Source organism: Notolepis coatsorum (assembly GCF_963971535.1).
Source record: "Notolepis coatsorum genome assembly, chromosome: 6".
NCBI lineage: Eukaryota > Metazoa > Chordata > Actinopteri > Aulopiformes > Paralepididae > Notolepis > Notolepis coatsorum.
This window is the reverse complement of record NC_140170.1, coordinates 168,427,810-168,455,540: the sequence shown is the minus strand read 5'-3', so window position 1 is coordinate 168,455,540 and position 27,731 is coordinate 168,427,810. Positions and strand designations below refer to the sequence as shown.

General features: G+C 45.9%; 1 protein-coding gene across 1 annotated transcript in view; it reads left to right on the top strand.

Moving 5' to 3' along the window:
* Positions 1-137: 137 nt before the first annotated feature.
* Positions 138-27,731, top strand: part of dnai1.2 (dynein, axonemal, intermediate chain 1, paralog 2) — a gene marked incomplete at both ends in the record, with an annotated part of 40,175 nt that continues 12,581 nt past the window's right edge. The window contains 11 exons of the mRNA XM_084315818.1: positions 138-179; positions 298-348; positions 10,331-10,435; positions 11,724-11,804; positions 19,514-19,640; positions 20,460-20,512; positions 21,867-22,031; positions 25,111-25,170; positions 26,422-26,544; positions 26,816-26,900; positions 27,086-27,203. Coding sequence (XP_084171944.1) covers positions 138-179; positions 298-348; positions 10,331-10,435; positions 11,724-11,804; positions 19,514-19,640; positions 20,460-20,512; positions 21,867-22,031; positions 25,111-25,170; positions 26,422-26,544; positions 26,816-26,900; positions 27,086-27,203 — 1,010 coding nt within the window. The remainder of the gene's footprint in view (positions 180-297; positions 349-10,330; positions 10,436-11,723; positions 11,805-19,513; positions 19,641-20,459; positions 20,513-21,866; positions 22,032-25,110; positions 25,171-26,421; positions 26,545-26,815; positions 26,901-27,085; positions 27,204-27,731) is intronic.

Sequence of the window (27,731 nt, the reverse complement as noted above, 5' to 3'; positions counted from 1 at the left end):
CGTTAGCGTTTGTAGCAGAACTTTCTTGAAGACAAACGTTAACCCTTATTTTCAATAGTTGTACGTTAATTTACGAACGACAACTTTGTGTTATAAACATAGTCAGACAATTGTTTTGTATCCGTTTAACTATTATTATGCCTGTGCCCAACACAACTGGAACTGTGAGACGCAAGAAGGTAACGTCAATCAACTAATTATAATAAGTTAACTAATGTACATAATGCTGTGAGGAGGCAACATTAAGACGTTAACTAACGTTAACTGCTTTCTTTGATTGATGATCTGTTTTCACAGGGGTCGAAGGCACCTGCTGCAAAGGCTACTAAAGTTGCCAGTAAGAAAAAGGTGAGTAAAGTTAATGTTATTTAAAGGGATATTTCACTTTATTAGAACGTGTCAAGTTTCAGCAGTCTTCTATGTGTAAGTACATCAACAAGTAAACTAGCACCTACGGGAGGCTGCAATTCGAAACTGGCCACCGTAAATGTCCAACCCCCCCCCCACCCCCTCCTAATAGACAGTCTCCTCCCCACCGTATGTAGGCCTATATATTTTCTCCCACCCACCCACCCCCTCCTAATGTACAGTCTCCTCCCCATCATATGTATATACTCTCTGTTAGGATCTATGGAGGGTAACAGTACTGTATATTTGCATATAGTATATGTCACAAATGTAACAGTACTATATACCTGTATGTCATGTATGTCCCTATGCCATACATGTCATGATGTCATGTATGTTGAGTATACGTCATAAATGGCACTATGAAATGAAAATGGGGGACCCTGATGTAAACAAGACAAATGTCTTTCTCTGGTCTGCATCCCCTTAACAATTGTGTGTATTGAGCCGTACTGTATTGTACCCATTCTGCAATCTGTTAAATAAAGTATTCATTCATTCATTCATTCATTCATTCATTCATTCATTCATTCATTCATTCATTCATTCATTCATTCATTCATTCATTCATTCATTCATCCATTCACCCACCACTGCTGCCCCTGTAGTCTGCTGTCAACACCACCATTCCTCCCAGGTGTCAGGCTCCTCATCTACTTCCATTCATTTAGAAGACAACGTCTAAATATCATACTGGAAGAACCCTCTTTGTTGTGAAGGATCAGATTAAACCGAATATATATATTTATTTATGGATATATATTGAATAGTATTTGTATATCGTTTGATATCCCTTGTATATTCCTTGTACATATACACGGAATATCCCTTTAGTCTACTACAGCCCATAATAGTTCATTCTCTCATTGGACAAGGACCTGGCGCCAGGAGACAGGCCCCTTGAGTCAAGTTCAATGGTACCGACGAAACATGTCCCTACTAGCCCCGGCTCTGCGCAGGAATACGGCTACCGAAAAGAGAGTGGCACTATTTGTTCACCGTGCATATAAATATGGCGCAAGAAATGTAGAAGACCTCTTATCCCTTAGTCCTTTTACCCTTCTACCCAACTAAGTAACAGAACGTGAAGCCTCACCCCACGATACCGCGTGCGGTGTAGTATGGCCTGTTTGGCCTTAGAATAGCATTGAGACCTCGTGCGAATTAATAGCTGAATTGTCAGAGTTTGGCACCGTATTTCTATTAAGTAATAATAGTCTATCGTGTATGGTGCATCGTGCGGTTAGAGTTCTAAAGTGAGCAGCACCCCCATCGCTTCCTCGTGTTATCTAGAGTCTTAACCAGGTTGGGCAGACCACACGTGGTGCTTTCATCCGAGGAGTTCTAGGCGAGGACCGAGTGGACCTGTACATTGGATTACCTACCCGACGACTGCTGAGCCCTATGCGGCATGGAATATATATTTGCTTTGGTACTTTGATTTGTGGAGCGGATAATCGCCAACACCGGTGAGTGTTGGATCTACCCCGAGAGGAGTCAAGGTGAGACGGCGCTCAGACCAGACTGAGGTCGCCTCGCTTCTTCTTCACTGTGGAGCTACAGCTACAGCTACAGCCTACAAGAGAGCCAAGGTGTATTCATCTGTGGATCAAGATTCTACTGCACTGTCTTCTGTACGTGAAGTCTCCCTAGACATCGTTGACCAGACGGGATACTGCCGACGGCTCTCCTACCCCCCCTACCGGCTTACGACCGGGAGGACCCCTACAGTATATCCAGCTATAATCATTAAGTGTGCCATCGTTATATTCCCTAAGAGCCAGGTTGTATACTTGCTTCCTGCGTAACCAGAGATTGGACATTCAGTGTTGATTTGCCTACGAGTACTCATTTGCCTTACAAGTGCATTCAAATCATAAACGTAATAGTGAATGTTATATGTACCTTTTGCTATATATTAAATATTTGATTATTACCTTTGTGTGGACCCGATTTCATTGTGGGAAAGTGTTCATCATATTTAGATATCGTGTACTGTATGGCCAGTAGTTAAAGTACATAAAGCGGTAGTGGTTTAATGATACCATACTTATCAATACAGTCAGGGAATTGTACCCCTCAGTTACAATTGGTCCTTCGAGCCGGATGGTAATTAGTGTAATATTAATATAGTGGTATTAATATTGAAATGGCCTATGATGAACACTCCACGAAACGGTCCTCCTAAAGTAGAACGCCCGCAGCGTAGACGACAGCCACCTCAGTACTTAGAGGATTACGCTGCCAGTATACTACCTAGCCTTCTACAAACGGTAAACGCGGTAAAAGTAGAAAGTAAAATTATGTCCGACCCTATCAACCAGGATACCCCGACCACAGAGGCCCTAGTGGGTTCTAATGTAACTGACCAAGCTCACGGTGGGGACCAGGAGGGAACTGACACGACTTTACCCCCCGCCAAGACCGAAGAAGTAGTCCCCCAAGAGCTCCGGGAGGAAGACAACCCTTCAGAGATGGAACTCTGCACGGAACAAGATGAGGAGAGCGCCGAGGAGATAGAACTCCAGGACTCCCCGCAGGGGAACGCATCCCCGACCGGTACTGCCAGGAGCGGATCACCTCAACCAGCGTCTTCCCCCAGCGAGGCAGAGAGGATGCTGTCACAGGCGTTCCTCACCACCCTGGCAGCCTCTACCGAACGCGATCGACTTCAGGGTGAACGCGATCGACTTCAGGGTGAACGCGATCGACTCCAAACACAGCAACGGAGCGAAGAAGAGCACATACGTCTGGAGCTGAGACGCCTTCAAACGGAAGAGAATATGGCAAGAGACCGGGCCGACACCCAGCGTGCCGCTGCCGGTGCCCAAAGAGAAGCAGATCTCACCAAGCGCGAAGCCGAGCGCGACAGACTACAAGCGCAGCTAATGGAGCAGCTGATCACCAGGGCAACACCCCCTCCCTCCACAAGGGGTTCCAGGGCCTCGTCAAGACACGGGTCGAGGGCACCCTCCCCTAACCGATTAAGCGACCCTGAGCCCGACCGCCAGAGAGAGCCCACACCCCCCTCCGAACTCCTTCCCCGACCGGTCCAAGTGAGACCCAGCTACAAGGAAGGAACAGCGGACACCGCAGAGAGGCTAAATAGACGACTACAGGATCTAGAAGACCTGGCAGAGGAAGAAGAGGGAGAAGAGGAGAGTCAAGCCCGACAGCAGCACATTACTCCACAGGACCAGGAGGTCCAGTACAGCCCAGGCTATACCCCCGCGGCCCTGCGCTACAGACCCCCGACTCGATTCACGGGTGAGCATGACGCACGACCAGTCCCGAGGAATAGCACCTGGACCAGCGGGCCATGGTACCCTGCCAGTACCAGCCCACCGAGAGGCGTAAGAGGAGACTCGCCCAGGAGGCCTCTCTTCCAACGCTCACCGATGTGCCAGCCATCCACGGCGTCATACATTGGCACACCGACGTTTCCAGACTTCACCCATGAGAACCGAGCACAGTACACGGAGCTACGGATGTGCTTAGAGACAATGATGGTGGATGTAGCTGATGAACGCCACAAGTATGCGATCCTATTGAAGCACCTGAAAGTGCCCAGAGCGCACAACATAGCGCTGGCCTATGCCACCTCTACTACCCCATACACAGCGGCTCTAGCAGCACTAGACCAAAGATATGGACGTATATGGGATTACGTAATACAAGAGATAAGGCATATTGACCGCCTACCCCCAGCAACAGACAATCGCTCACTAGACGACCTGTCTATCAAAGTACAATCCCTGGTAGGGATGCTGGGGGCGCAACGAGAAAAGGGTATGCACGAACTATACGCAAACTCGAACGTCGAGAGGATTTTAGAGAAGCTGCCGCCCGCCCGACAGGAGCGCTTCAGGCGGCAAAGAGACCACCGTGATCCTAACGGTCCCGAGCCATCCCTCCTAGACCTAGCCGACTTCCTGGCGAGAGAAGTCAGCAGCCTACGGCTGGATACGTTCGTGCGGAGCACACCAAGCTCCAGAGAGGGACCTAGGAGAGTAAACGATGGCCGAAGATCGGTGACTGTCATGCACCAATCAGAATCAGTACCGAGCAGCAAGAACCACAGTACCCCCTCGATGAAAGAGAAGTGGAAGATGGTGTGCCCGTACTGCGAGAAGGAACACTGGTTGTCACAATGTGACCAGTTCAAGAAGATGACCGCTGAAGAAGTGAGTCACTGGATAAAGTCCAACAGGCGCTGTTACCGATGTGCGCGCAGTCACATGGCAGCCGAGTGCCGCCTCAAGAAGAGGTGTAGTCGGTGTGACGGAGCCCACCTAGACGTCCTACACGACAGTAACAAAAGAAAGCCTGCACCATCCAGCAGCACAAAGGCAAGTGTTATGTACATTGACCCCGCTAGCAGCAGCGGCGCCCAAGTGCTCTTAAAGGTGGTCCGTGTAACACTGAGTTACCAAGATAAGGTCATGGACACTTACGCCGTCCTTGATGACGGGTCAGAGAAGACCCTTCTCCTCGCGTCCGCTGCGGCCCAGCTGGGGCTGCGGGGGAGCGAGAACCAGATGACGATTCGGACAATAAGAAGAGATCTAAAGACGATAAAGGGCGAGAATGTATCCTTCACTATCGCAGCAAGCGGGCAGCCCGAGAGACGGTATAGGATTACTAATGCTTTCACCAGCCAAGAAATAGGACTATCGCAGTACACCTACCCCATCGCCAAGCTGATGGATAAATATGTGCACCTGCGTCAACTCCCTATCCCGCTCATAGACGGTGCCACCCCGACCCTGCTGATAGGCTCCGACCATGCAGACCTCATAGTCCCGATAGACCGGGTCCATACAGGACCCATAGGTTGTCCTGCAGCAGTCGAGACCCGCCTAGGATGGACATTACAAGGCCCCCTCGCCAAGTCTCTTAACCGAACAGCAGCCACTAGCTGCCTCCACTCCAGAGCGACAGAAGGAGACACCACACTCCTGCAGCATGTCGAGAGGCTATGGACACTAGAGACAATGCCCTTTAAGAACGAAAAGAAAGACATTCGTTCTAAGGAAGATATCTACGCTATAGCCCTCCTCGAGCACGGGACAAAGAGAGTCAACGTCAACGGAGTGATGAGATACGCAACTCCACTCCTGAGGCGAGAAGGAATGCCCACCTTTCACGCCACAAAAGAGGCGACGGAGCGGTATCTACTGAACACAGAGCGGCGCCTAGCCAAAGACCCCGCTCAAGAAGCTGTGTACCGCGCTGAGATTAACAAACTAATCACAGCGGGACACATAAAGAAAATTGACATTAAAGAGGCCGATCAGACGACCGAATCATGGTACGTGCCGCACCACAAGGTCCACCACAACGGCAAGGATCGCATTGTGTTTAACTGCAGCTACCAGATCGGATCACAAAATCTGAATAAAGAACTCTTGGCCGGCCCAACACTCGGCCCCTCTCTACTAGGCGTGCTACTACGCTTCCGCCAGGACAAGGTGGCTATCAGCGGCGACATCAAAGGGATGTTCCTGCAGGTGAGACTAGTGGAGGAGGACAAGCCCCTGCTGCGGTTCCTATGGAGAGAGAGGATCGGAGATGAGCACCCAGCCATCTATCAATGGGAAGTCCTCCCTTTTGGAACCACATGCAGCCCATGCTGTGCTACGTTTGCACTACAAAAACACGTCGCAGAGGACCCAGCAGCAGATGAAGAGGTCCAACAAAGTGTGACAAATAGTTTCTACGTGGACAACTGTTTACAAAGCGTCTCGACGCCAGAAGAAGCCGAGGCTCTCCTACTCAAGCTCCGCGCCTCCCTGATCAAAGGCGGCTTTGATCTCAGGCAGTGGGCCAGCAGCGACCCGCAAGTACTGCGCAGCCTCTCCCCCGAGGACAAGGCAGCGAGCAGCGACACCTGGATGGCGACCATCCCAGGAGAAGCCCAAGAAATGACACTAGGACTAGTCTGGCGCTTCAAAACAGACTCGCTCCATTATAGACACAAACCCCTGACCAAGGAGCAGGGAAGGTCGACGGCAATACCGACCACCAGACGGAGTGTATACAGAACACTCGCCAGACAATATGACCCGTTGGGATGTATTCTACCTTACACCACCAGGGCAAAGATGATTGTAAGAGCGCTATGGGACAAGGACCAGAGCTGGGACGATCCCATACCCGAACACCTTGCATCCACATGGAGAGAGTGGGAGACGGAACTCCGCTCACTCCCAGGTGTTAATATACGCCGCAGCTACTTCCCACCCACAGTGAGGCCAGAGACATGCAAGATCGACCTGCACGTATTCAGCAACGCCTCCGAAGTAGCCTACGGTTCGGTGGCCTACTTGCGTGCCCGAGAGGAGGGAGGAGAAATACATACTGCTTTCATCCTGGCTCGCTCAAGAATAGCCCCACGAAAGCAACAATCTATCCCGCGTCTAGAGCTCTGCGCAGCCCTAGCAGGAGCGCAGCTCGCCACGTTAATCCAACGTGAACTCACCATCCCGGTGCAAAGAACAATCTTGTGGTCAGACTCCACGACCGTACTCACATGGATCCGGTCTGATTCGTGCAGATACAAGGTCTTCGTGGGAGTCAGAGTCACCGAGATTCAAGAGTTAACAGAAGTAGCGAGCTGGAGGTATGTGGACACCAAACACAACCCAGCTGACGTCATCACCCGGGGAATGTCCCTGGATGACCTCACCCGTCACAACCTCTACAGTGACGGACCAGAGTTTCTCAAGCTCCCCGAAGAAGAGTGGCCTACACCCACCCCACGGGAGGCGAGTAAAGAGGAGGCAGAGAACAAGAAACCTATGTTCTGTGGGTTGACACACACACTCGTCCCCACAGACCCCGATCTAGACGATTGCCTCACCCTACAGAGTGCGCAGCTAAAGACATTTCTGTGGCACCACCCAGAGGTTCAGCCCACAACTGACATTTCAGCAGCTGACTACGAAGAAGCAGAACTTCTTCTACTACAACGAGCCCAGAGAGACTCGTTCCCCGATGAGCTAGCCTGTCTACAGGGAGCAAAGCCCGTCCCATCAGACAGCAGACTGCTCCACCTAGCCCCCGAGAGCGACGCCCATAATCTCATCAGAGTGGGTGGTCGTCTGCGGAGAGCCCCAGACTTACCGGATGACGTCAAGTACCCGATAGTCTTGAACAACCGACATAAAGTCACAGAGCTGATCATAAAGAAATACGACGAGGATGTGCACCACGCAGGGGCAGAGAGAGTCTTCGCGGAGATCAGACGTCGTTATTGGATACTGCAAGGGAGAGAAGCAGTGCGGCGCTTCCAGCGAACCTGTCTAGACTGTCGTAAGTGGCGAGCCCAGCCCAGTATACCCCGGATGGCTGACCTACCTCCCTGTCGCCTCCGACTCGGCGACAAGCCCTTTCACTCCACCGGTATGGACTGTTTCGGCCCGCTGTATATAAAGAAAGGAAGAGGAACCGAGAAGCGGTGGGGTATTGTATTCAAATGCATGACCACCAGAGCGATACATATCGAACTCCTTCCAACCATGAGCACAGACTCATTCCTTATGGCCTTCCGAAGATTCACATCACGGAAGGGAAAACCGTCTACATTGTTGTCTGATCACGGGACAAACTTCAAAGGCGGAGAAAGAGAGCTGAGAGAGAGCTTCCAAGCTATGGGCCCAGAACTTAAGACCCACCTCGCTCCATCCCAGATTGACTTCCAGTTTAATCCCCCGAACGCACCTCACTTCGGTGGAACCTGGGAACGAGAAGTACGTTCCATAAAGACAGCCCTGTACGCCGTGCTTGGGGCCCAGACCGTGGCAGAAGAAGTCCTAATGACAGTCCTCACGGAGATCGAGGGAGTATTGAACTCAAAGCCCCTCGGTTACGTCTCAAGTGATGTAGCAGATGTCGACCCAGTCACCCCCAACACACTCTTGATGGTGCGGCTGGACCCCGCGCTACCCCAGACAATGTACAGGCCTGAAGAAGCGAACGGCCGAAGAATGTGGAGGTACAGTCAAGTACTGGCTGACAAGTTCTGGAACAGCTTCCTACTCCACTACCTACCGTCTCTACAGACCCGCCAGAAGTGGGTAAAAGAGAGAGACAATTTGACAGAAGGAACAGTCGTCATGATTATCGACCAGTCACTACCCCGAGCTATGTGGCCGGCAGGCCGCGTAAGCAAAGTGATCACCGGTGCCGATGGAAAGGTCCGAGCAGCTGAAGTGCTCGTCCGAGGGCGGACTTACACCCGACCCGTGGCGAGGCTAATAGAACTGCCAAGGCTCCCCGATACTATCGATGACGACCATGACCCTATGACTTTGTGAGTTGACTGACCCTCACAGCGGACATTGAGTAGTGGACAGTGCGGTTAATCTGTCTCTGCTTAGCTAATTAGGTGGGACTAATTAGGGGGCGGCTGTTGTGAAGGATCAGATTAAACCGAATATATATATTTATTTATGGATATATATTGAATAGTATTTGTATATCGTTTGATATCCCTTTTATATTCCTTGTACATATACACGGAATATCCCTTTAGTCTACTACAGCCCATAATAGTTCATTCTCTCATTGGACAAGGACCTGGCGCCAGGAGACAGGCCCCTTGAGTCAAGTTCAATGGTACCGACGAAACATGTCCCTACTAGCCCCGGCTCTGCGCAGGAATACGGCTACCGAAAAGAGAGTGGCACTATTTGTTCACCGTGCATATAAATATGGCGCAAGAAATGTAGAAGACCTCTTATCCCTTAGTCCTTTTACCCTTCTACCCAACTAAGTAACAGAACGTGAAGCCTCACCCCACGATACCGCGTGCGGTGTAGTATGGCCTGTTTGGCCTTAGAATAGCATTGAGACCTCGTGCGAATTAATAGCTGAATTGTCAGAGTTTGGCACCGTATTTCTATTAAGTAATAATAGTCTATCGTGTATGGTGCATCGTGCGGTTAGAGTTCTAAAGTGAGCAGCACCCCCATCGCTTCCTCGTGTTATCTAGAGTCTTAACCAGGTTGGGCAGACCACACGTGGTGCTTTCATCCGAGGAGTTCTAGGCGAGGACCGAGTGGACCTGTACATTGGATTACCTACCCGACGACTGCTGAGCCCTATGCGGCATGGAATATATATTTGCTTTGGTACTTTGATTTGTGGAGCGGATAATCGCCAACACCGGTGAGTGTTGGATCTACCCCGAGAGGAGTCAAGGTGAGACGGCGCTCAGACCAGACTGAGGTCGCCTCGCTTCTTCTTCACTGTGGAGCTACAGCTACAGCTACAGCCTACAAGAGAGCCAAGGTGTATTCATCTGTGGATCAAGATTCTACTGGACTGTCTTCTGTACGTGAAGTCTCCCTAGACATCGTTGACCAGACGGGATACTGCCGACGGCTCTCCTACCCCCCCTACCGGCTTACGACCGGGAGGACCCCTACAGTATATCCAGCTATAATCATTAAGTGTGCCATCGTTATATTCCCTAAGAGCCAGGTTGTATACTTGCTTCCTGCGTAACCAGAGATTGGACATTCAGTGTTGATTTGCCTACGAGTACTCATTTGCCTTACAAGTGCATTCAAATCATAAACGTAATAGTGAATGTTATATGTACCTTTTGCTATATATTAAATATTTGATTATTACCTTTGTGTGGACCCGATTTCATTGTGGGAAAGTGTTCATCATATTTAGATATCGTGTACTGTATGGCCAGTAGTTAAAGTACATAAAGCGGTAGTGGTTTAATGATACCATACTTATCAATACAGTCAGGGAATTGTACCCCTCAGTTACACTCTTGCTGTGAGGCCACAGTGCTGACCACACTGAGCCACAGTACCGCCGCTATATGTTGCCTTTTCATGTCATGATGAAAGTCTTGCTTCTTCTGTGTGACACTGTGACGGTTTGTCCTCTGTTTGTCCAGGATGAGGAAGATGGCACGGACCAGGGAGACGGCAGAGACGAGTGGTCTCACCCTCCGGGGAAGACTCTGATCAAGCCAGCGGACCAGCTGGAACTCACGGAGGCGGTGAGGAAAGATATGGGTCGTGTCTGATATATTTCATACTGGAACTAGACAGAGCCTGTATTATCCTCTGATATTAGCCTTTTACCATGATCTTATTTTCAAAAGTGCCACTGCCACCAATATATCAGTGTTCCATGTTTTTGTTCTAATATAACTTTTATTTATACATTTTTTTTATAGACTTTTAAAACAATGAGAGAATTTAACAAAAGCAGTCAAGTCACACATGTGACAGTTCCTCTTTACAAGCCTCCCTAGTTTTCACAGTAGAGGCTATACAGTACGACCATCACGCAAATATATACACACAAGATGCCAGGAGTCATTCAGATTACAGTAACTGGAAGGTTACAGTTATGAATCTTGGACACAGTGCCTAATTGAGGTATATAAAACAATGTGAGTGAGGCACCCCAACGGTCTCTCTCAGCAGAAGACTCAACGATGCAAACCGCCCATCTATATTATACAGGCTTCCTGCGCTAAGCGTCCATGACCGTGGTGTTGTTATGGTGATGCAGTTATCGTCCACAGCCCTAGTGGTAGCAATGGAATAGATAATAATGGCGGCTTCTCGATGGAAAGAAAAGAGTGGAAGGAGGTTTTAGTATAATCTGAAATTAATCAACACCCTTCCAGTCAATCAGAATCTCCCTCCACTCCAGGCATGGTAGATTTTGTCTGACCAAGGGGGTAAAAAGGAGAGATTGAACCAAATTTTTGCCTGTACAGAGGTCAGAGGTCACACACTTTCAACCTGGTTTACAATTCTGACAAAACGTTTTTAAAGCCCCAGGCTTTTTACGCTTAGAGAAAAGCATGTCTGGCAAGGAAGAGTTGGCCTCCACCATTCGCCACAAGGGGGCCCCAGAGGCCAAGTTACCCAAAGCACTCAGTTGCCAGAACATTAGAATGTAATATTGGCCCAATACTAGTGTCTGAATACAGGTAAACACAATCCTCCCTCAGACCTGGGTTTTTGCCCGTTCCATCGCAATAGCTATGTATTTTATTTTGGTGGTTTATGATTGGCTTTAGTGCCTTATGATTGATTATATTTGGCACTTTTGTATTATTAGCATGGGCTCTCTATGAGATGACATATGATAATGTATATACATAATTATCCTTTTTTTTATGTGGTATGTAACAGGGGCCACACACCCATGGGTTAGGGGTCGTGATCATTTGTATACCTTGGAAATATTCAGCAATGATATTCAGCATGAATGATGAGGTAGCCTAACAATTTATATCTTTTTTGTGTTTTTATTTTTGACCTCACTAGGAGCTGAAGGTGGAATTCACAAGGATTCTGACTGCTAAGAACCCACATGCCCCACAGAATATTGTTCGCTACAGCTTCAAGGTAAGGATCGAGGCTCAAGGATATGTAACTTCAGCTTCCCTTAACTGATCCCATATTGTGTTCAGTTATGGTACCCATCATTGCATCCTGTATGATAAGGTTGGGTGGTCCTCCTCTCTGGTAGAGAGACGTGACTTGCACTGGTATCTGTTTCTGTATGAAGCCATTATTGATGCTCTTCCTCCCGACATCACTTCACTACTGGACTGGAACCCTGGACCTCATCATACTCGCTCTGGTGATTGGCTTACGCTTATTTAACCCTTTCACTGCCACACGACAGAAGGTTAACCCTTTACTATCACACAACCGACGGCCGTGTGGCAGTGAAAGGGTTAACCTTCTGTGTATTGTCGCAGTGAAAGGGTTAACCTTCTGTGTATTGTCGCAGTGAAAGGGTTAACCGTTTTGGTAGTGCGGCAGTGAAAGGGTTAATATCCCCAGAGAGTTTGCACCGATTTAGGAAAACTGCTTTTTAGCTTCTGTGCCCCGACACGTGGAATGTTTTGCAAAGCACTTTAAAACTCAACACTGTAGCATCCATTGGTCAGTCTAAAGCTATAATAACCAACCATTTCACCTCAGTCTGTAGTTGTTTTAATTAATATAAATAGTATAATTGATGGACTCTTCTGTTTCTATATTGTTTTTGTATCATGTACTGTACCTCTCGACGTCATTGTAAATGAGAACTTGCTCTCCATGATCTTTCGAGATTAAATAAAGATTGAATGAATATAGCTGTTAACACTAGACACTTCTGTCGACGTGGCCGGCGTGGTCAAACACCCCCAGAATAATACCTTCCCTCCCTGTTCTAACCAACGCGCCCTGGCCTTGTGTGTTTTCACGCAGCCTGTATAATATGTAAACTGTGTTAGGTAAACTTGCGTAAAAAAAAAAACACAGCACTTTATTTACAGTGTCTTATAAGATTAATTGTGGGCAGGTTTTATTCAAGATGATTTATTATCATGTGCACAGTTAAACAGACAATTTGCCGAACAATGAAAAACATACTTTGCTAGTCCGCCCTTCACACAACATCACACAATACTTAACTAGAACGAACAACTTAAATACAAGCGAATGCTAAATTAGAACTTGCAAACCTATACTGTCATGAAGACCGATGTCCCTCTCTGGGGATGGGGAGCCGTTTGCAACAGCTGCTCAGCGACGGGACATTGGGGAGAGCGGGAGACTCGTCGCGTAAAGGTGCTAGAATTGGAAGCTTTAGTGCATTTTGCCCTCTGGATACAAGGTCATCCTGTGCTGATACTAACACAGTCACTGTCTTCATGTATATATATACCAACAGGGTCTGATCTCTGGCACCACATAGCAACACATATCCTGTACATCTGTGGCTCACATGCACTCCTTGCCAACAGCGCACATACAGGGCCAGTTGAATGTGGGAGCAGATCTGTGCGATGTGTGCCTGGCAGGCACTGTTGTGCCTCATAAAATAGTTGCCCTTTTTATGCCATTTTTTTTTAAAGTCAGTGATAAACGTGTCTTTCAAGGATAAGTGAGCTCCTGCACTGATTATTATAGTTCAATATTCTTTTCTACTTTTTCTCCCCATTTTCTATTTTTCTCCCATCCCAATTTCGTATTATCCAATTCTACCATCCCCTGTCTCGAACGTTGTTAGACCATGCCTCCCACTGGTCGGCTGCAATGTGGACGAAGCCTTGCATCACGTGTCCCCTCCGGTACACGAGGAGGCAGCCGTCGCATCTTTTCACCTGCACAGCGCGATCTCTCAGTGGCGAGGAGTAACGTGTGGGAGGCTCACGCTGCCCCCGATACTTCCTGATTCTGCTGTACAGGAGCACCAACCGACCTGTAGGAGTCGCTGTCCACATTGTCCGATCCCCACCCACCGGCTTTCGCACCCTCTAACACTGCCAATTGTATTAGTATGAACGACCAGCCAAGCCGGAAGCAACGCCGAGAGCTGGGCTCGAACCCAGCATATCCTGCGTTAGTGGCGAGCGCCTTGCCCACTGCGCCACTTAGCCGCCCCTATAGTTCAATATTCAATATTTGATCACCAAAACCCCCAAAAAGCATAAAAAGGGGCCCCCCGCCCAAAAAGGGCCCCCAAAAATGGGTCTTGAATGCTTCGCACGCTCGCTTCATAAAGGGCACAGGCCCAGTGCCCTTTTCAGCCTTTGAGCACATGCCCCTGTAAATTCCTGTGCACGTCCCTGGTGCCTGGTGCCAGTGTATGGCAGCCATTGAGCCCGCGTAGCCCAAGGTTGGGTGCTACCAGTGGTGGTTTAGTTTAGTTTACTCAGTTTATTTGATCAGGGACAGTGCATATCAATCAACAGTTATACATTTATAAATGAATACAGTAAATAGTAAGTAAATATGCCAACATTAGCAGGGTTGCTAGTTTTCAGTTGTAGTCCCTGGGCTAGATGTTTAAGCCAGAAAGAAACAGAAAAATAGAAGGACATTAAAGCTAATATAAAAACAGTTTAAAACATATTCTGTACATTCACTCACTAGGCATTCGTGTATCTATAAAAAAAAAAACAGTGTACAGGGACAAATCAAAGCCCATACATGTATAAGCACCGTATGGCACACATATGGCAGGCACACATATACATAATCATAATCACATAATCACAATCAGGACAGTCAGGCTAGTGGGCAAGCATTAGGGGGGTGAAGGAGGCAATTTACACCCTACATTGTGGGGAGCGCTTGAAATCTGGGCCCGAGTCGGACCAACACCGATCTCTTAGCGTTGCATCACACAATAATAAGAAAGAAATGGGTATAAAATTAGCATAGACTTGACACATGAATTTGACAGTAAGTGCATAAAAATAGGCAGAATAGAAATAGTCCAGCTACTCATGATATGTCACTGATATCCAAAATACACTGATCATTTGTGTCATTAAAATTATTCTGCATTAAAACTATCCAAAATATTAACAATAATCAGTGTCGATGAGTCTAGCGGCACAGTGCATCAAAAGGTCAAGGTGTAGAGGTAGTGTGAAATAGTCTTAAAATGTGCATAGAACTGACACATGAAATTGACAGGAAGTGCATATTAAGTGGCCTCCCTGATATCTAATTCTAATTTAAATGCCTGAGCAAAGAGATAGGTTTCAAGCTGTCTTTTGAAGATATTTAGCGAGTTGGTTCCCTTGATGTTTTTGGGCAGTTTGTTCCATCGTTCTGGGGACGTACAATTCACAACTCACTGTTACGCACTGACCTGTTGACTCGGGCGGGAGAAGGGGAATATTTGCACCCCTCTCTGCACAAGTGGAAGCTGTTAGCTTGGTACCTGAATGGGAACGTCTGCTGGGTATACAGATGCAGTGAAGTATTTCTAAGAGCATTCTGCTGCCAGTAATAGACTGTGTTGATCCTGATATCATTTCTCATGGAAGTGCTGTTCTGTTATCTGCCACCAGGAGTCGCATTCTTCTAGGCTGGCTATCTGTCAAGTTTCAAGTTTCAAGTTTTGCTTTATTTGTCACGTATAAAGTACATCCAATCCAATCCAATCCAACTTTATTTGTATAGCACGTTTAAAAACAACATGGTTGACCAAAGTGCTTCACAGTAAAAACCATACTATAGTAAAAAACACATAAACACAATACAAAGTAGAAAGTACACAGAACTACCAACAAAATTATGGCAGCAGACTGTACATTTTCTTAAATGCTAGGGAGAACAAATGTGTTTTAACATGGGACTTAAACACTGGGAGCGTTGGGGCTAGCCTAATGTGGGGGGGGGGGGGGGGGGCAACTCGTTCCCCTGTTTGAGGGCTGCAACCGCAATGCACGGTCCCCCCTGTTTTTTAGCCTGGATTTAGGGACAACAAGGAGGGACTGGTCAGCAGACCTCAGAGACCGTAATGGAGTGTAGGGATGCAGGATCTCTGTGAGGTAGGGTGGGGCCAGACCATTCATTGCTTTATAAGCAAACAGCAGGATCTTAAAAAAAAAAAAAAAATATATATATATATATATATATATTTTTTTTTTACAGTACCGAAATGTGGCACCGGTGGATCTCACGTGAATCGGTACTCGGTACCGACGTGATTCGGTTGGTACCCTTAATTCGGTTCGGTTCGGTACCCATCCCTAGTGAACTATGTGTGATCTATACATGAAAACAATAACTTTTTTAGTTAGAACAAGTTAAGCTGTGTTGTGTTTATGTGAAATATATTTTAATGGTTATTTGAGATATCTCGCCATCAGTGAGTTAACTAGGTTGTGTGGCGCAGTGGTTAACAAGATATCTTGCCTTCAATGAGTGAAATAGGTTGTGTGGCGCACTGGTTAACAAATCTGACTGCCAAGCAGGTGACCCCAGTTCGATTTGTGGAGGAATTCCTTTTGGTTGCTCCAATAGCTTAATTCACACCTAAGTGAGAGGCAAGGGGCTACGGCCCCCATCCCTCTCTATACTTAAGCTCATTGTCGCTCTCTTCCTGGCCACGATGAGAGCACTCCTCTAGCCAATGCTCATTTAACCTATAAACTTTGTAGTAGGGATGTCCGATATTATCGGCCTACCGATATTGGCATTAAAATGTGATATCGTAAAATATCGGTATCGGTTTAAAAGAAATTAAATTTTTTTTAATTCTTTTAATTTTTTTTACATTTCTATAACCTTTATTTACCCAGGCAAGCAAGTAAGAACAAATTCAGATTTTATTTATTGTCAAAAGTATGCATAATGTTGTGTTAATTCCACAACAAGAGATATGTAATGTTAATTACCTGAAATTATTCCGTTTTTGGGGGGGGGGGGAAACCCTGCATATATCGGTATCGGTTGATATCGGTATCGGAAATTAAGAGTTGAACAATATCGGTATATCGGTATCGGTAAAAAAGCCAATATTGAGCATCCCTACTTTGTACTATTTGTTTTTACTATTAAACCTATATTGATCAGAAGATCCGTCTACAATATAATTGATGAGTCCGGATCCACCACAGATTCCTAAAGAAATATTTAAAAAATGTTTTTATTCTAACATTCTCATATTGTCAACGTTTTATTAACTTAATATTCAATCCGCTTTATTGGTTTTGATAATTGTGCACGGCAAAGTACGGCCAAACTGTTGTGTTTACTGTCAGGATCCTAGGCCCGGTCCTGGCTGGACTGGGCAGGATGGTAACATTGGGCAGTACCCTCCATCTAACTTTGGGCAATGCCCTCTATCTGACATTGGCCCTCGGCCTGACATTGGCGCCCTACCACTCTCTAGTGGTCACAAACAATCGGTGCGCTCCAGTACACTGGACATCCTGACTACTGTGATAACAATAATTAATAGTATGATTAATGTGGTGTCATGGTGTGTACTGTTATTGTCTTTCCCTTCCCTGGTGTGATGTCATGCACTGTTTTGGGTTGTTAGGAGTTGCCTTTGTGTTTAGTTGTGTTTAGTTGTTCTTTGCTTATTGTCTAGGGGTTGTTTGTGATTCTGTGTTGGCCAGGTGTTCTTAATTGTTAATTAGTTGGGGTATATAGGGTTCTGTCTGTCCTCCCTTCTGTGTGGCGACATTCCTCCAGTTACCCCCTGTTCCTCCACGTCGTGTCGCACCGTTCTCCCTCTAGTAAGTCTTAGTGTTTGTTGTTTTGTATTGTGAAGTTGTTATGTAGTTTCTGTATTTTTCCTTGTATTGCACTGGATTCTACAGTAAACACCCTTCTCCAAGCTTCACTCCTCGCCTCTGCCTCCTCCATTCCTTCCCTTTCTGTATTATTGCATTCTACCTAACCCCATCGTGACAGTTTACTATATGTGAAGTAGACAGACATCCAAATAGTGATCTGTGAAAAGCATAGTTAACTGTTAATAAGTGCATAATAAAGGATTTATTTACCTAATACGTTCCAATAAATTTCTGTAATCTGTTACAAAACATGATATGCACCCAGTGGATAGTGGGGCGTAGAAGAAAAAAAAGTCAAATAATAGCAAGGTTAAGACAGGGGAATACAATTATAATATTAAGAAATGTAATTACGTCTCTCACCCTTTGTCACTTCAGCAACTTCAAACTGTCTGTTAACTGCGCTTACACTGGAAAAAAGAACTCTTAACATGATAGTGGTGTCTTTAATTTTTCCTGATGAGAAATTACACAACAATACCCTCCATACCGGAGCTGACTAGCACCACACCGATACATATTGTTGCTGTCTCCTATACTTTGACCCTTCTAACCTCCCTCTCAGGGCCAGCTCCCTCCCTCAGGGTGAGATTCCCTCACTCCCTCTCTTGGGCGAGGCTCCCTGTCAGGGCGCAGTTCTAGGCATGGGTCCCTTTCAACTCCAATTAAAGGCACCTGGATGGTTAATGTCCAGCCTGTGCTATTGGGACCTAGAAATAAAATATAATAATAAATAATAAAGACACCAAGACTTCCATGTTACTTATGTTTATAGTGTCCTATATGTTACTTTATGTTTATATTAGATTTTTCGTTTTTATATATACACCGTGGGAAGGGGTAAACGTAATTAATGTCTCTGTATGTCTTGCACATTATGAGAAGCGACAATAAAGCTGACTTTGACTTCGACTTTGACTGTAAAGCCTTTCACAGACCAAAACTTCCGTCTGTGGGAAAACAGCAATTGACTAGTACGGATGTCCAGCCTTGGATATAAAAAATTGTAACGTTCCCTCCGGTCCTGCTTCACAACTCCCATCTGTCCATGGACATTCCCCACTCCTGAACTATGTCTTTCAACCACCAGGTGGCCTAGTTCAGGTGTTTTTTTTTGTTGTCTTGTATTTATTAATTTACTTTCTGTCATCACCAATCTGTTGTTTGTTCATCTGTTGTCTGTGCTGTGCCCCATTGTCTAGTCTAGTTTTGTCTCCCTTGTGTCTGTATCTATGTGCTGTTTGGTCTCGTCTTGTTTCAGTATATTACCCAGTTATGTTTTCTGTTTAGTTTGTTCCACCCAGCTGTGTCGTTTACCAATCACCCTCATGTCTCTAATTAGTCTGTGTATTTAAGTGTTGTCTGCCCAGCATTCCTTGCTGGGTCATTACTCCTGTTACCCATGTCCTGTTCACCCTGTGTGCTGTCTACCTCGTGTACCTCCCGTGAAGCTTCCTGTATTTCCCCGTGAGTCTGTTCATGTATTGCGTGCCCACGTTTTCCAGCATTGCTGAGGTTTGTTTTCGTGTTTGAAGTTTGCTTTTGTTTATTGCCAAGCCTTGTAACGTTCCTTGTTTGCTACGTTCAAGTAAAGCTTGTTGTTTTCAACGTCGACTCGTGCCTCGTCTCTCTCACCCTCCACTGCCTCTCCTCGTGTCTAATTCTGCATTTGGGTTCTACACACCTCCACCACCGTCATGCCATCTAAACGTTCCCATTGTAAAATAGAATAAAAACATAAAAAGGGAATAAAAACATGGGGAATGCAATAATAATAAAACATAGAGAAATAGTGCAATATAAAATAGTGCAATGTCAATCACAGAGAAATATTGCAGTATAATAGTGTAAAGTCAGTAAAATGCTTTGGTGAGGTTTAAGCTGCCTTTTAAAAATGTCTAACGTATTGGCTCCCTAATATTGATGGGTAACGTGTTCCACAGTTTTGGGGCGTAGTTTACAAAGGCTGTTCGTGTTGTTCTTCTCATCCCTCTCTTGGTTCTGTTTCTGCAGGAGCACTCCTACATACCTATCGGCGAAGTGGATCAGATGGCTGTCCACTTTGTTCTGGAGGGAAACCTGCTGCATCGAGACTCAGACGAGGCCTGTAGGCAGAGTGCCAAGCAGGGCCTGCCCGGAGGTAGTCAACATGCTGCAATACCTGACGTCCTAATAGCCACTTGTCAACACTTTAGAATAACTATCCCTTACAGTTAATAGATTATTCCCTTGCTCCTGTGTCTTCTGTAGCTCTGTTCTCTTGCTCCTGTACCTTCTGCAGCTCTGTTCCCTTGCTCCTGTACCTTCTGCAGCTCTGTTCCCTTGCTCCTGTACCTTCTGTAACTCTGTTCCCTTGCTCCTGTACCTTCTGCAGCTCTGTTCCCTTGCTTCTGTACCTTCTGTAGCTATGTTCCCTTGCTCTTGTACCTTCTGCAGCTCTGTTCCCTTGCTCTTGTACCTTCTGCAGCTGTTCCCTTGCTCTTGTACCTTCTGTAGCTCTGTTCCCTTGCTCCTGTACCTTCTGTAGCTCTGTTCCCTTGCTCCTGTGTCTTCTGCAGCTCTGTTCCCTTGCTCTTGTACCTTCTGCAGCTGTTCCCTTGCTCTTGTACCTTCTGTAGCTCTGTTCCCTTGCTCCTGTGTCTTCTGTAGCTCTGTTCCCTTGCTCCTGTACCTTCTGCAGCTCTGTTCCCTTGCTCCTGTACCTTCTGTAACTCTGTTCCCTTGCTCCTGTGTCTTCTGTAGCTCTGTTCCCTTGCTCTTGTACCTTCTGTAGCTCTGTTCCCTTGCTCTTGTACCTTCTGTAGCTCTGTTCCCTTGCTCTTGTACCTTCTGTAGCTCTGTTCCCTTGCTCTTGTACCTTCTGTAACTCTGTTCCCTTGCTCCTGTACCTTCTGTAGCTCTGTTCCCTTGCTCCTGTGTCTTCTGTAAAGGTCTGTCACATGATGTGTTTATTTTACAGAGAGAGTAGAAGTTGATGCTGTTGAACCTGAAGAGGAAAAGCCAGACAGTCCGGTAATGAAAAAACAACCTTCCCACCCGTCACAACCTTACAACCCGTCACAACCTTCCCACCCGTCACAACCTTCCCACCCGTCACAACCTTCCCACCTTCACAACCTTCCCACCGTCACAACCTTCCAACCCGTCACAACCTTCCCACCGTCACAACCTTCCCACCCGTCACAACCTTCCAACCCATCACAACCTTACAACCCGTCACAACCTTCCAACCCGTCACAACCTTCCAACCCATCACAACCTTTCCCACCCGTCACAACCTTACCACCCGTCACAACCTTACCACCCGTCACAACCTTTCCCACCCGTCACAACCTTACCACCCGTCACAACCTTACCACCGGTCACAACCTTACCACCCGTCACAACCTTACCACCCGTCACAACCTTACCACCCGTCACAACCTTACCACCCGTCACAACCTTCCCACCGTCACAACCTTACCACCCGTCACAACCTTACCACCCGTCACAACCTTACCACCGGTCACAACCTTACCACCGGTCACAACCTTACAACCCGTCACAACCTTCCCACCCGTCACAACCTTACAACCCGTCACAACCTTCCCACCCGTCACAACCTTCCCACCCGTCACAACCTTCCCACCCGTCACAACCTTCCAACCCGTCACAACCTTCCCACCCGTCACAACCTTACCACCCATCACAACCTTCCCACCCGTCACAACCTTCCCACCTTCACAACCTTACCACCCGTCACAACCTTCCCACCCATCACAACCTTACCATCCGTCACAACCTTACCACCCATCACAACCTTCCCACCTGTCACAACCTTCCCAACCCGTCACAACCTTCCCACCCGTCACAACCTTACCACCCATCACAACCTTCCCACCCCTCACAACCTTCCCACCCGTCACAACCTTACCACCCATCACAACCTTCCCACCCGTCACAACCTTACCACCCATCACAACCTTCCCACCCGTCACAACCTTCCCACCCGTCACAACCTTACCACCCATCACAACCTTCCCACCCGTCACAACCTTACCACCTTCACAACCTTACCACCCATCACAACCTTCCCACCCGTCACAACCTTACCACCCGTCACAATCTTCCAACCTGTCATAACCTTTCCCACTCGTCATAATATAGAATAACCACCCTAATGTCGAATAATGTCTTACTTTTAATATAATATTGTAGCATTTAACCTCTTAACAATTGTGTGCATTGAGCCGTACTGTAGTGTACCCATTCTGCAATCTGTTAATAAAGTTCTCAATCAATCAATCAATCAATCAACCAAGGGTTTCTGACGCCATCAACACATAACTCCAGACTACATCTCAGTGTCTGTGTTGTTTCTCTGCAGGTTCCATTCGGGGAGGACGGAGCAGATGGAGCAGAGGCAGATGAGGCTGGAGAGAAGGAGAGGGCTGACAACGTGGCATCCAAGACTGGCAAGAAGGAGGCGAAACTTACCAACCAATTCAACTTCAGTGAGAGAGCCTCCCAGACCCTCAATAACCCACTCAGGGTAAGAGATAGCTAACCTCAGAGTGGGAACAGCAAGGACTAAGAAGCTAATTTCATAGCCCAGTAGTATTACAGTATATCTGCTATTTACAGAATAGGACTTTTAAGGTGGTGGTGTCTAATAACAACAACAATGATAATAATAACAATAATAATAATAATAATAATAATAATAATAATAATAATAATAATAATAATAATAATAATAATAATAATAATAATAATAATAATAATAATAATAATAATAATAATAATAGCAATACTACTACTACAACAACTACTACTACTACTACTACTAATAATAGCAATACTAGTGATAACAACAATAACAAACTAATTACGATTACTACTATAACAATTTGCTCTGAAATACATGATGAAACATTAACGGGAGACATAACATTGGAGCACAGCGGGAGAGAGGATTAATAGAGGGGCCAAACACTGACATGAGGGAATCTATGTATCTTTGCCTGTCTACATTTGAAAGCCGTCGCAGCAGTGGAAATAGTTCTATTTGATTTGACAACCTGTTGAGTTTAGTGGGCTGCTAACGTTAAGTCACAGCGTTAGAGCCCTGAGAGGGATTTCTGGCCAGAGCAGTCGTCTTGGTCTGCCAAACAGCAAACATTGGAAATACTTCACCTATAATCACAACCTGCTTAGCTTACACAATGTTGTTGTAACTAAGATATTTGCTTAGTTACACACGTAGCTTCAGCCATGTGTGTGAACTAGGTTTCACGTGAGCATTTCCTGGAGGATAAGACAACAGTGGCCTAAATAGGCAATAGTGAACGTTAAATACTTAACCTGCAAACATAAGACTGTTCTGACAGCACAACGCTGATGTAACTAAGAGATTTGCAGGGGACATTTTTGTATGTATATCAATGACAATAGGTTCACTATGGCATGTTGTAAACAAGCATTCAAAAGGTGTAACTTTATATTAATATAATATTTCAATGGACATTGATTGGAAATTCATTCAAACTAGGCAGCACACAGACAAACACACCAACACACTCACCACTCTACTTATAGTTATTAGCTGTAATAATATACTGTAATTTGAAGCATAGGAAGGGTGATAGGAAGCATAGGAAAGATGTTAGGAAGCATGTTAGGAAGCATAGGAAGGATGTTAGGAAGCATAGGAAGGATGTATAGGAAGTAGGGGTGGAATGGTTCACATGGTTCGGTTCGGTATGGTTCAGCGGGGAGAAAGAATTCCATTACTAATAGGGATGCACCGAATGGGAAATTCTTGGCCGAAACCGAAAATAGGAAACAGTTGGCCGAAAACCGAATGCCGAAAGGCCGAAAATGATTCATAGAATAGAATTTATTTTTACCAATGTTGTTCAGCTACCTGATTATGGAAAAATATATGATTATGGCAAAACTTAACTTAAATAATAAATAATCACTATTATGGGTCCATAAAACATTTATTCAGCACTTCTGAATGCATACAGTACATTAATTCCAAGTCAAGTGGCGGACATCTGTGCTCTACTGAGCGCACCTTTCTAGTCCGCAGATGAATGTGCTCTCAGTGGCACAGTAGACGCGCGACGTGTATTCTCGAGAATGATAATAATAATAATGCTCTTCAGATTATATTATCAACGACAGACAGCGTCAATGTGAGAAACACAATCCCCCCCTCTTAAGTTAACCGCGACGGGCATATAGTAAATAAGGATATAAAGCATGTTAAAGACGCATTTATTGGACGCGTTGCGCGCTGAGTTTACATAGAAACAGCGCGACACATAGAAACAGCGCGCATGTAATGACTGAAGCCACGTTTTGATGACATCATCACAACAACACGCGTTAGGTTACAGGTTGTTTCTGTTTCGGTGATACATTTTCGGTGAAAAAACTCTTTCGGCCAAAAGCCGAAAGGCCATTTTTGGTCATTTTCGGCCGAAAACCTTCGGTGGCCGAAATTTCGGTGCATCCCTAATTACTAATTCAAGTTGTATTTGTTAAAATTATTATTATTATTATAATTTTTTTTCTTTTTCCCCCCTCCTTTTTCCGATTTTTCTCCCATCCCACTGTTAGTCGTTATGCCAATTCCCAACCCCTTTCCTGGTTGTTGCGCACCCCCCCCTACTGTTGGTCTGAGAGGCCGGAGACTGTCACATGCTATCCTCCGACGCATGTGCAGCCAGCCGGCAGCCAGCCTGGCAGCGCAGATTCTCACCGGGAGAGTGTAACGTGTGGAAGGTCACACTACCTCCCTCCAGATCCTACCCTCGCTGTGCAGGCGCCCCGACCGAACTGTAGGGGTCGCTAACCACAACGCCCAGGACCCACCCATCAGCTTTCCCACCCCTAACACTGCCAATTGTGTTAGTATGAACGACCAGCCAAGCTGATAGCAACGCCGAGAGCTGGATTCGAGCTTTTTTTTTCATCTTTCATCTCATCTTTGTAATCAAAGAGCTGTAGGCAGTCTGGCCACTTTTCTCTGGAGGTCCATCCCTCTGTGGATGTGTTGGATAACCCACTTACCAGTAGTCCGATCTCCATTTCTGAGACAAACTGATTGACATAGCTGCACTAACCACCTCGCCTGGACAAACTAAAAGGCCTTGCTCAGGTTTGGATTTAAATGCAGCGGGTATGAATTACTAATGTTAACTGAACTTAGTATTTCTTATTCTCAGTGTTGTATGGCAGTAAATTAAATAGTCAAAGGCCAGTTAAACAAACAAAATCACTCCATACAAGCCCCAGGAGTGTTGTATTAGGCTACAACAAAGGGTTCCACAGTCGGTGACCCGAACCGTGGTGGTCAAACGAAAACATTTGGATTTTTTACACAAACTGTTCCATCCCTAATAGGAAGGGTGATAGGAAGCATAGGGAATATGTTAGGAAGCATAGCAAATGTGTTAGGAAGCATAGGAAGGGTAATGGGAAGCATACGGAATATGTTAGGAAGCATAGCAAATGTGTTAGGAAGCATAGGAAGGGTGATGGGAAGCATAGGTAGTATGTTAGAAAGCATAGGAAGGATTCTATGAAGCATATCTTGTTGATTTCTTCATCATTTCCAGGAGAAAAGCTGCCAGAGTGAACCTCTTCCACGCTGCACCTTCTCAGCCACTGCCAACCAGGTAATAAACTCATCTGGCCTGTTCCAAAATCACTACCTACCAGGTAATAAACTCATCTGGCCTGTTCCAAAACCACTGCCAACCAGGTAATAAACTCATCTGGCCTGTTCCAAAACCACTACCTACCAGGTAATAAACTCATCTGGCCTGTTCCAAAACCACTGCCAACCATGTAATAAACCCATCTGGCCTGTTCCAAAACCACTGCCAACCAGGTAATAAACCCATCTGACCTGTTCCAAAACCACTGCCAACCAGGTAATAAACCCATCTGTGGCCGACAGCGGTATATCCCTGAATGGCGCGAATTATGAATCCACCTTCTCACCATCCTCCTAATCTGACTCCTTTAGGAGTAGTTCATGTTTCCAGTTTTATGAGAATAGCGCCACCATTAGGCCAATAATAATAATACAAATAAATAGGCCTCTTTCTCTAGGGGTCATGAATTTGCACAGCAAAATTTGAAAAGATTTGAATGAAAGCTATTCGCGATACACAAATTGAAAAATTTAAAGTTTGGCCTGATGGTTGCACTACTAGAGGAAAGGTCACAGGGTCACCAAGATCAATAGAGTTCATGAATGTGCACTGCAAATTCATATTGAAGATTACCATTGCTTGGCAGTGCTTGGCAGAAAATAACTTTGCTGGCCCAACACTCTCCACACGGCACTCTCCAAACTAGTAGAATCCATCTGACAGATTACAGTCATTGCTGCTCCATTTGTCCCTGTCTACACTGTCGATGTAAGTGGTGCGCCTAACTCTTGTGCTGGTGCTCCTAACAATTTCCGTAAGGATCACCAGTGCTCCTAGTGGAGAAAGTTAGTTCCAGTTTATCTTGCAATCAGATGACTGTAATCCTATTCCATTATAATTAGGGATGCTCGATATTGGCTTTTTTACCGATACCGATATTGTCCAACTCTTAATTTCCGATACCGATATCAACCGATACTGATTATGCAGGAATAATTTCAGGTAATTAACATTACATATCTCTTGTTGTTGAACTAACACAACATTATGCATACTTTTGACAATAAATAAAATCAGAATTTGTTCTTACTTGTTTGCCTGGGTAAATAAGGGTTATAGAAATGTAAAAAAAAAATATATATATATATCACATTTTAATGCCGATATCGGCCGATAATATCGGACATCCCTAATTATAATCCATTATTTTGGTGGTGCCTGAGGGTGACTGACCCCGTCCCTCCCTCCCTCCCTCCCTCCTCCACGCAGTGGGAGATCTACGACGTGTATGCGGAGGAGCTGCAGAAGCTCCTCAAGGCCAAACAGAAAGGAGCGCCGCCGAGGAAGGAGGACGACAGAGGCGAGAAGAAGGCCGTGCCGGCGGAAACTCAGGTGAACAGAGAATAGAATAGAATAGAAGTACTGTATTGAAGAACTCGAAGCACGGGGGGGAAACTGTTAGTCTAGCTCCATCAAAAGTGAAGAAATACACCTCGCCAACAACTCCAAAAACATGTCTTGGACTACTCCCGTATTGGAAAAACTCTGGGACATCTTAATGAAGAATATATAAATACATTTTTGATTTAATGTAGCAGTAGCTTACCGTTTACAGTAGGCCTACTTCCGACTGAAATAGTTTCACCCCCCCTTCTCTCTCTAGAGCGATGACATCACCAAAGTGGCCAAGATGGCCAAGATTATCGAGCGGATGGTCAATCAGAATACGTATGATGACATAGCACAAGGTAAGTGCTTCTGTAGAAACCGTTTGAACTGACCTCTGACCTTCCTAATTAACGATACGCCACAGTCAGTACAGTCAATAGACTATTGTGTATAAATGACAATCAGAACTAGAGACTCACCCTTTTCTTGTCATTTGACTGATCTCATCCCTCGTTCTCTCCACTCCCTTGATATCTCCTTTCAGATTTCAAGTATTTTGAAGATGCCTCTGATGAGTTCAGGGAGCCGGAGGGCACCCTGCTCCCCCTGTGGAAGTTCCAGTATGATAAAGGAAAGAGGCTGTCTGTCACTGCCCTCTGCTGGTCAGTAGTATGCATTGATTGATTGATTGATTGATTGATTGATTGATTGATTGATTGATTGATTGAAAATTGTATTAACAGATTGCAGAATGGGTACAATACAGTACGGCTCAATACACACAATTGTTAAGGGGATGCAGACCAGAGAAAGACTTTCATCTTGTTTACATCAGGGTCCCCCATTTTCAATTCATAATGGATTCATATCACAGCAGCACCCATTCTCTTGTTGATCAGAGGAATTCCACCAAATTTGACTTTCAGGTTGTGTTGGTGTCACACCAGCCAGGGCAGGTCACAATGCTAGCTCTAGTGTAGTGATCATGTTGGTGTCACTGTCACACCAGGGCAGCACAGGTCACAATGCTAGCTCTAGTGTGGTGACCATGTTGGTGTCACACCAGGGCAGGGCAGGTCACAATGCTAGCTCTAGTGTGGTGACCATGTTGGTGTTACACCAGGGCAGGTCACAATGCTAGCTCTAGTGTGGTGACCATGTTGGTGTCACACCAGGGCAGGGCAGGTCAC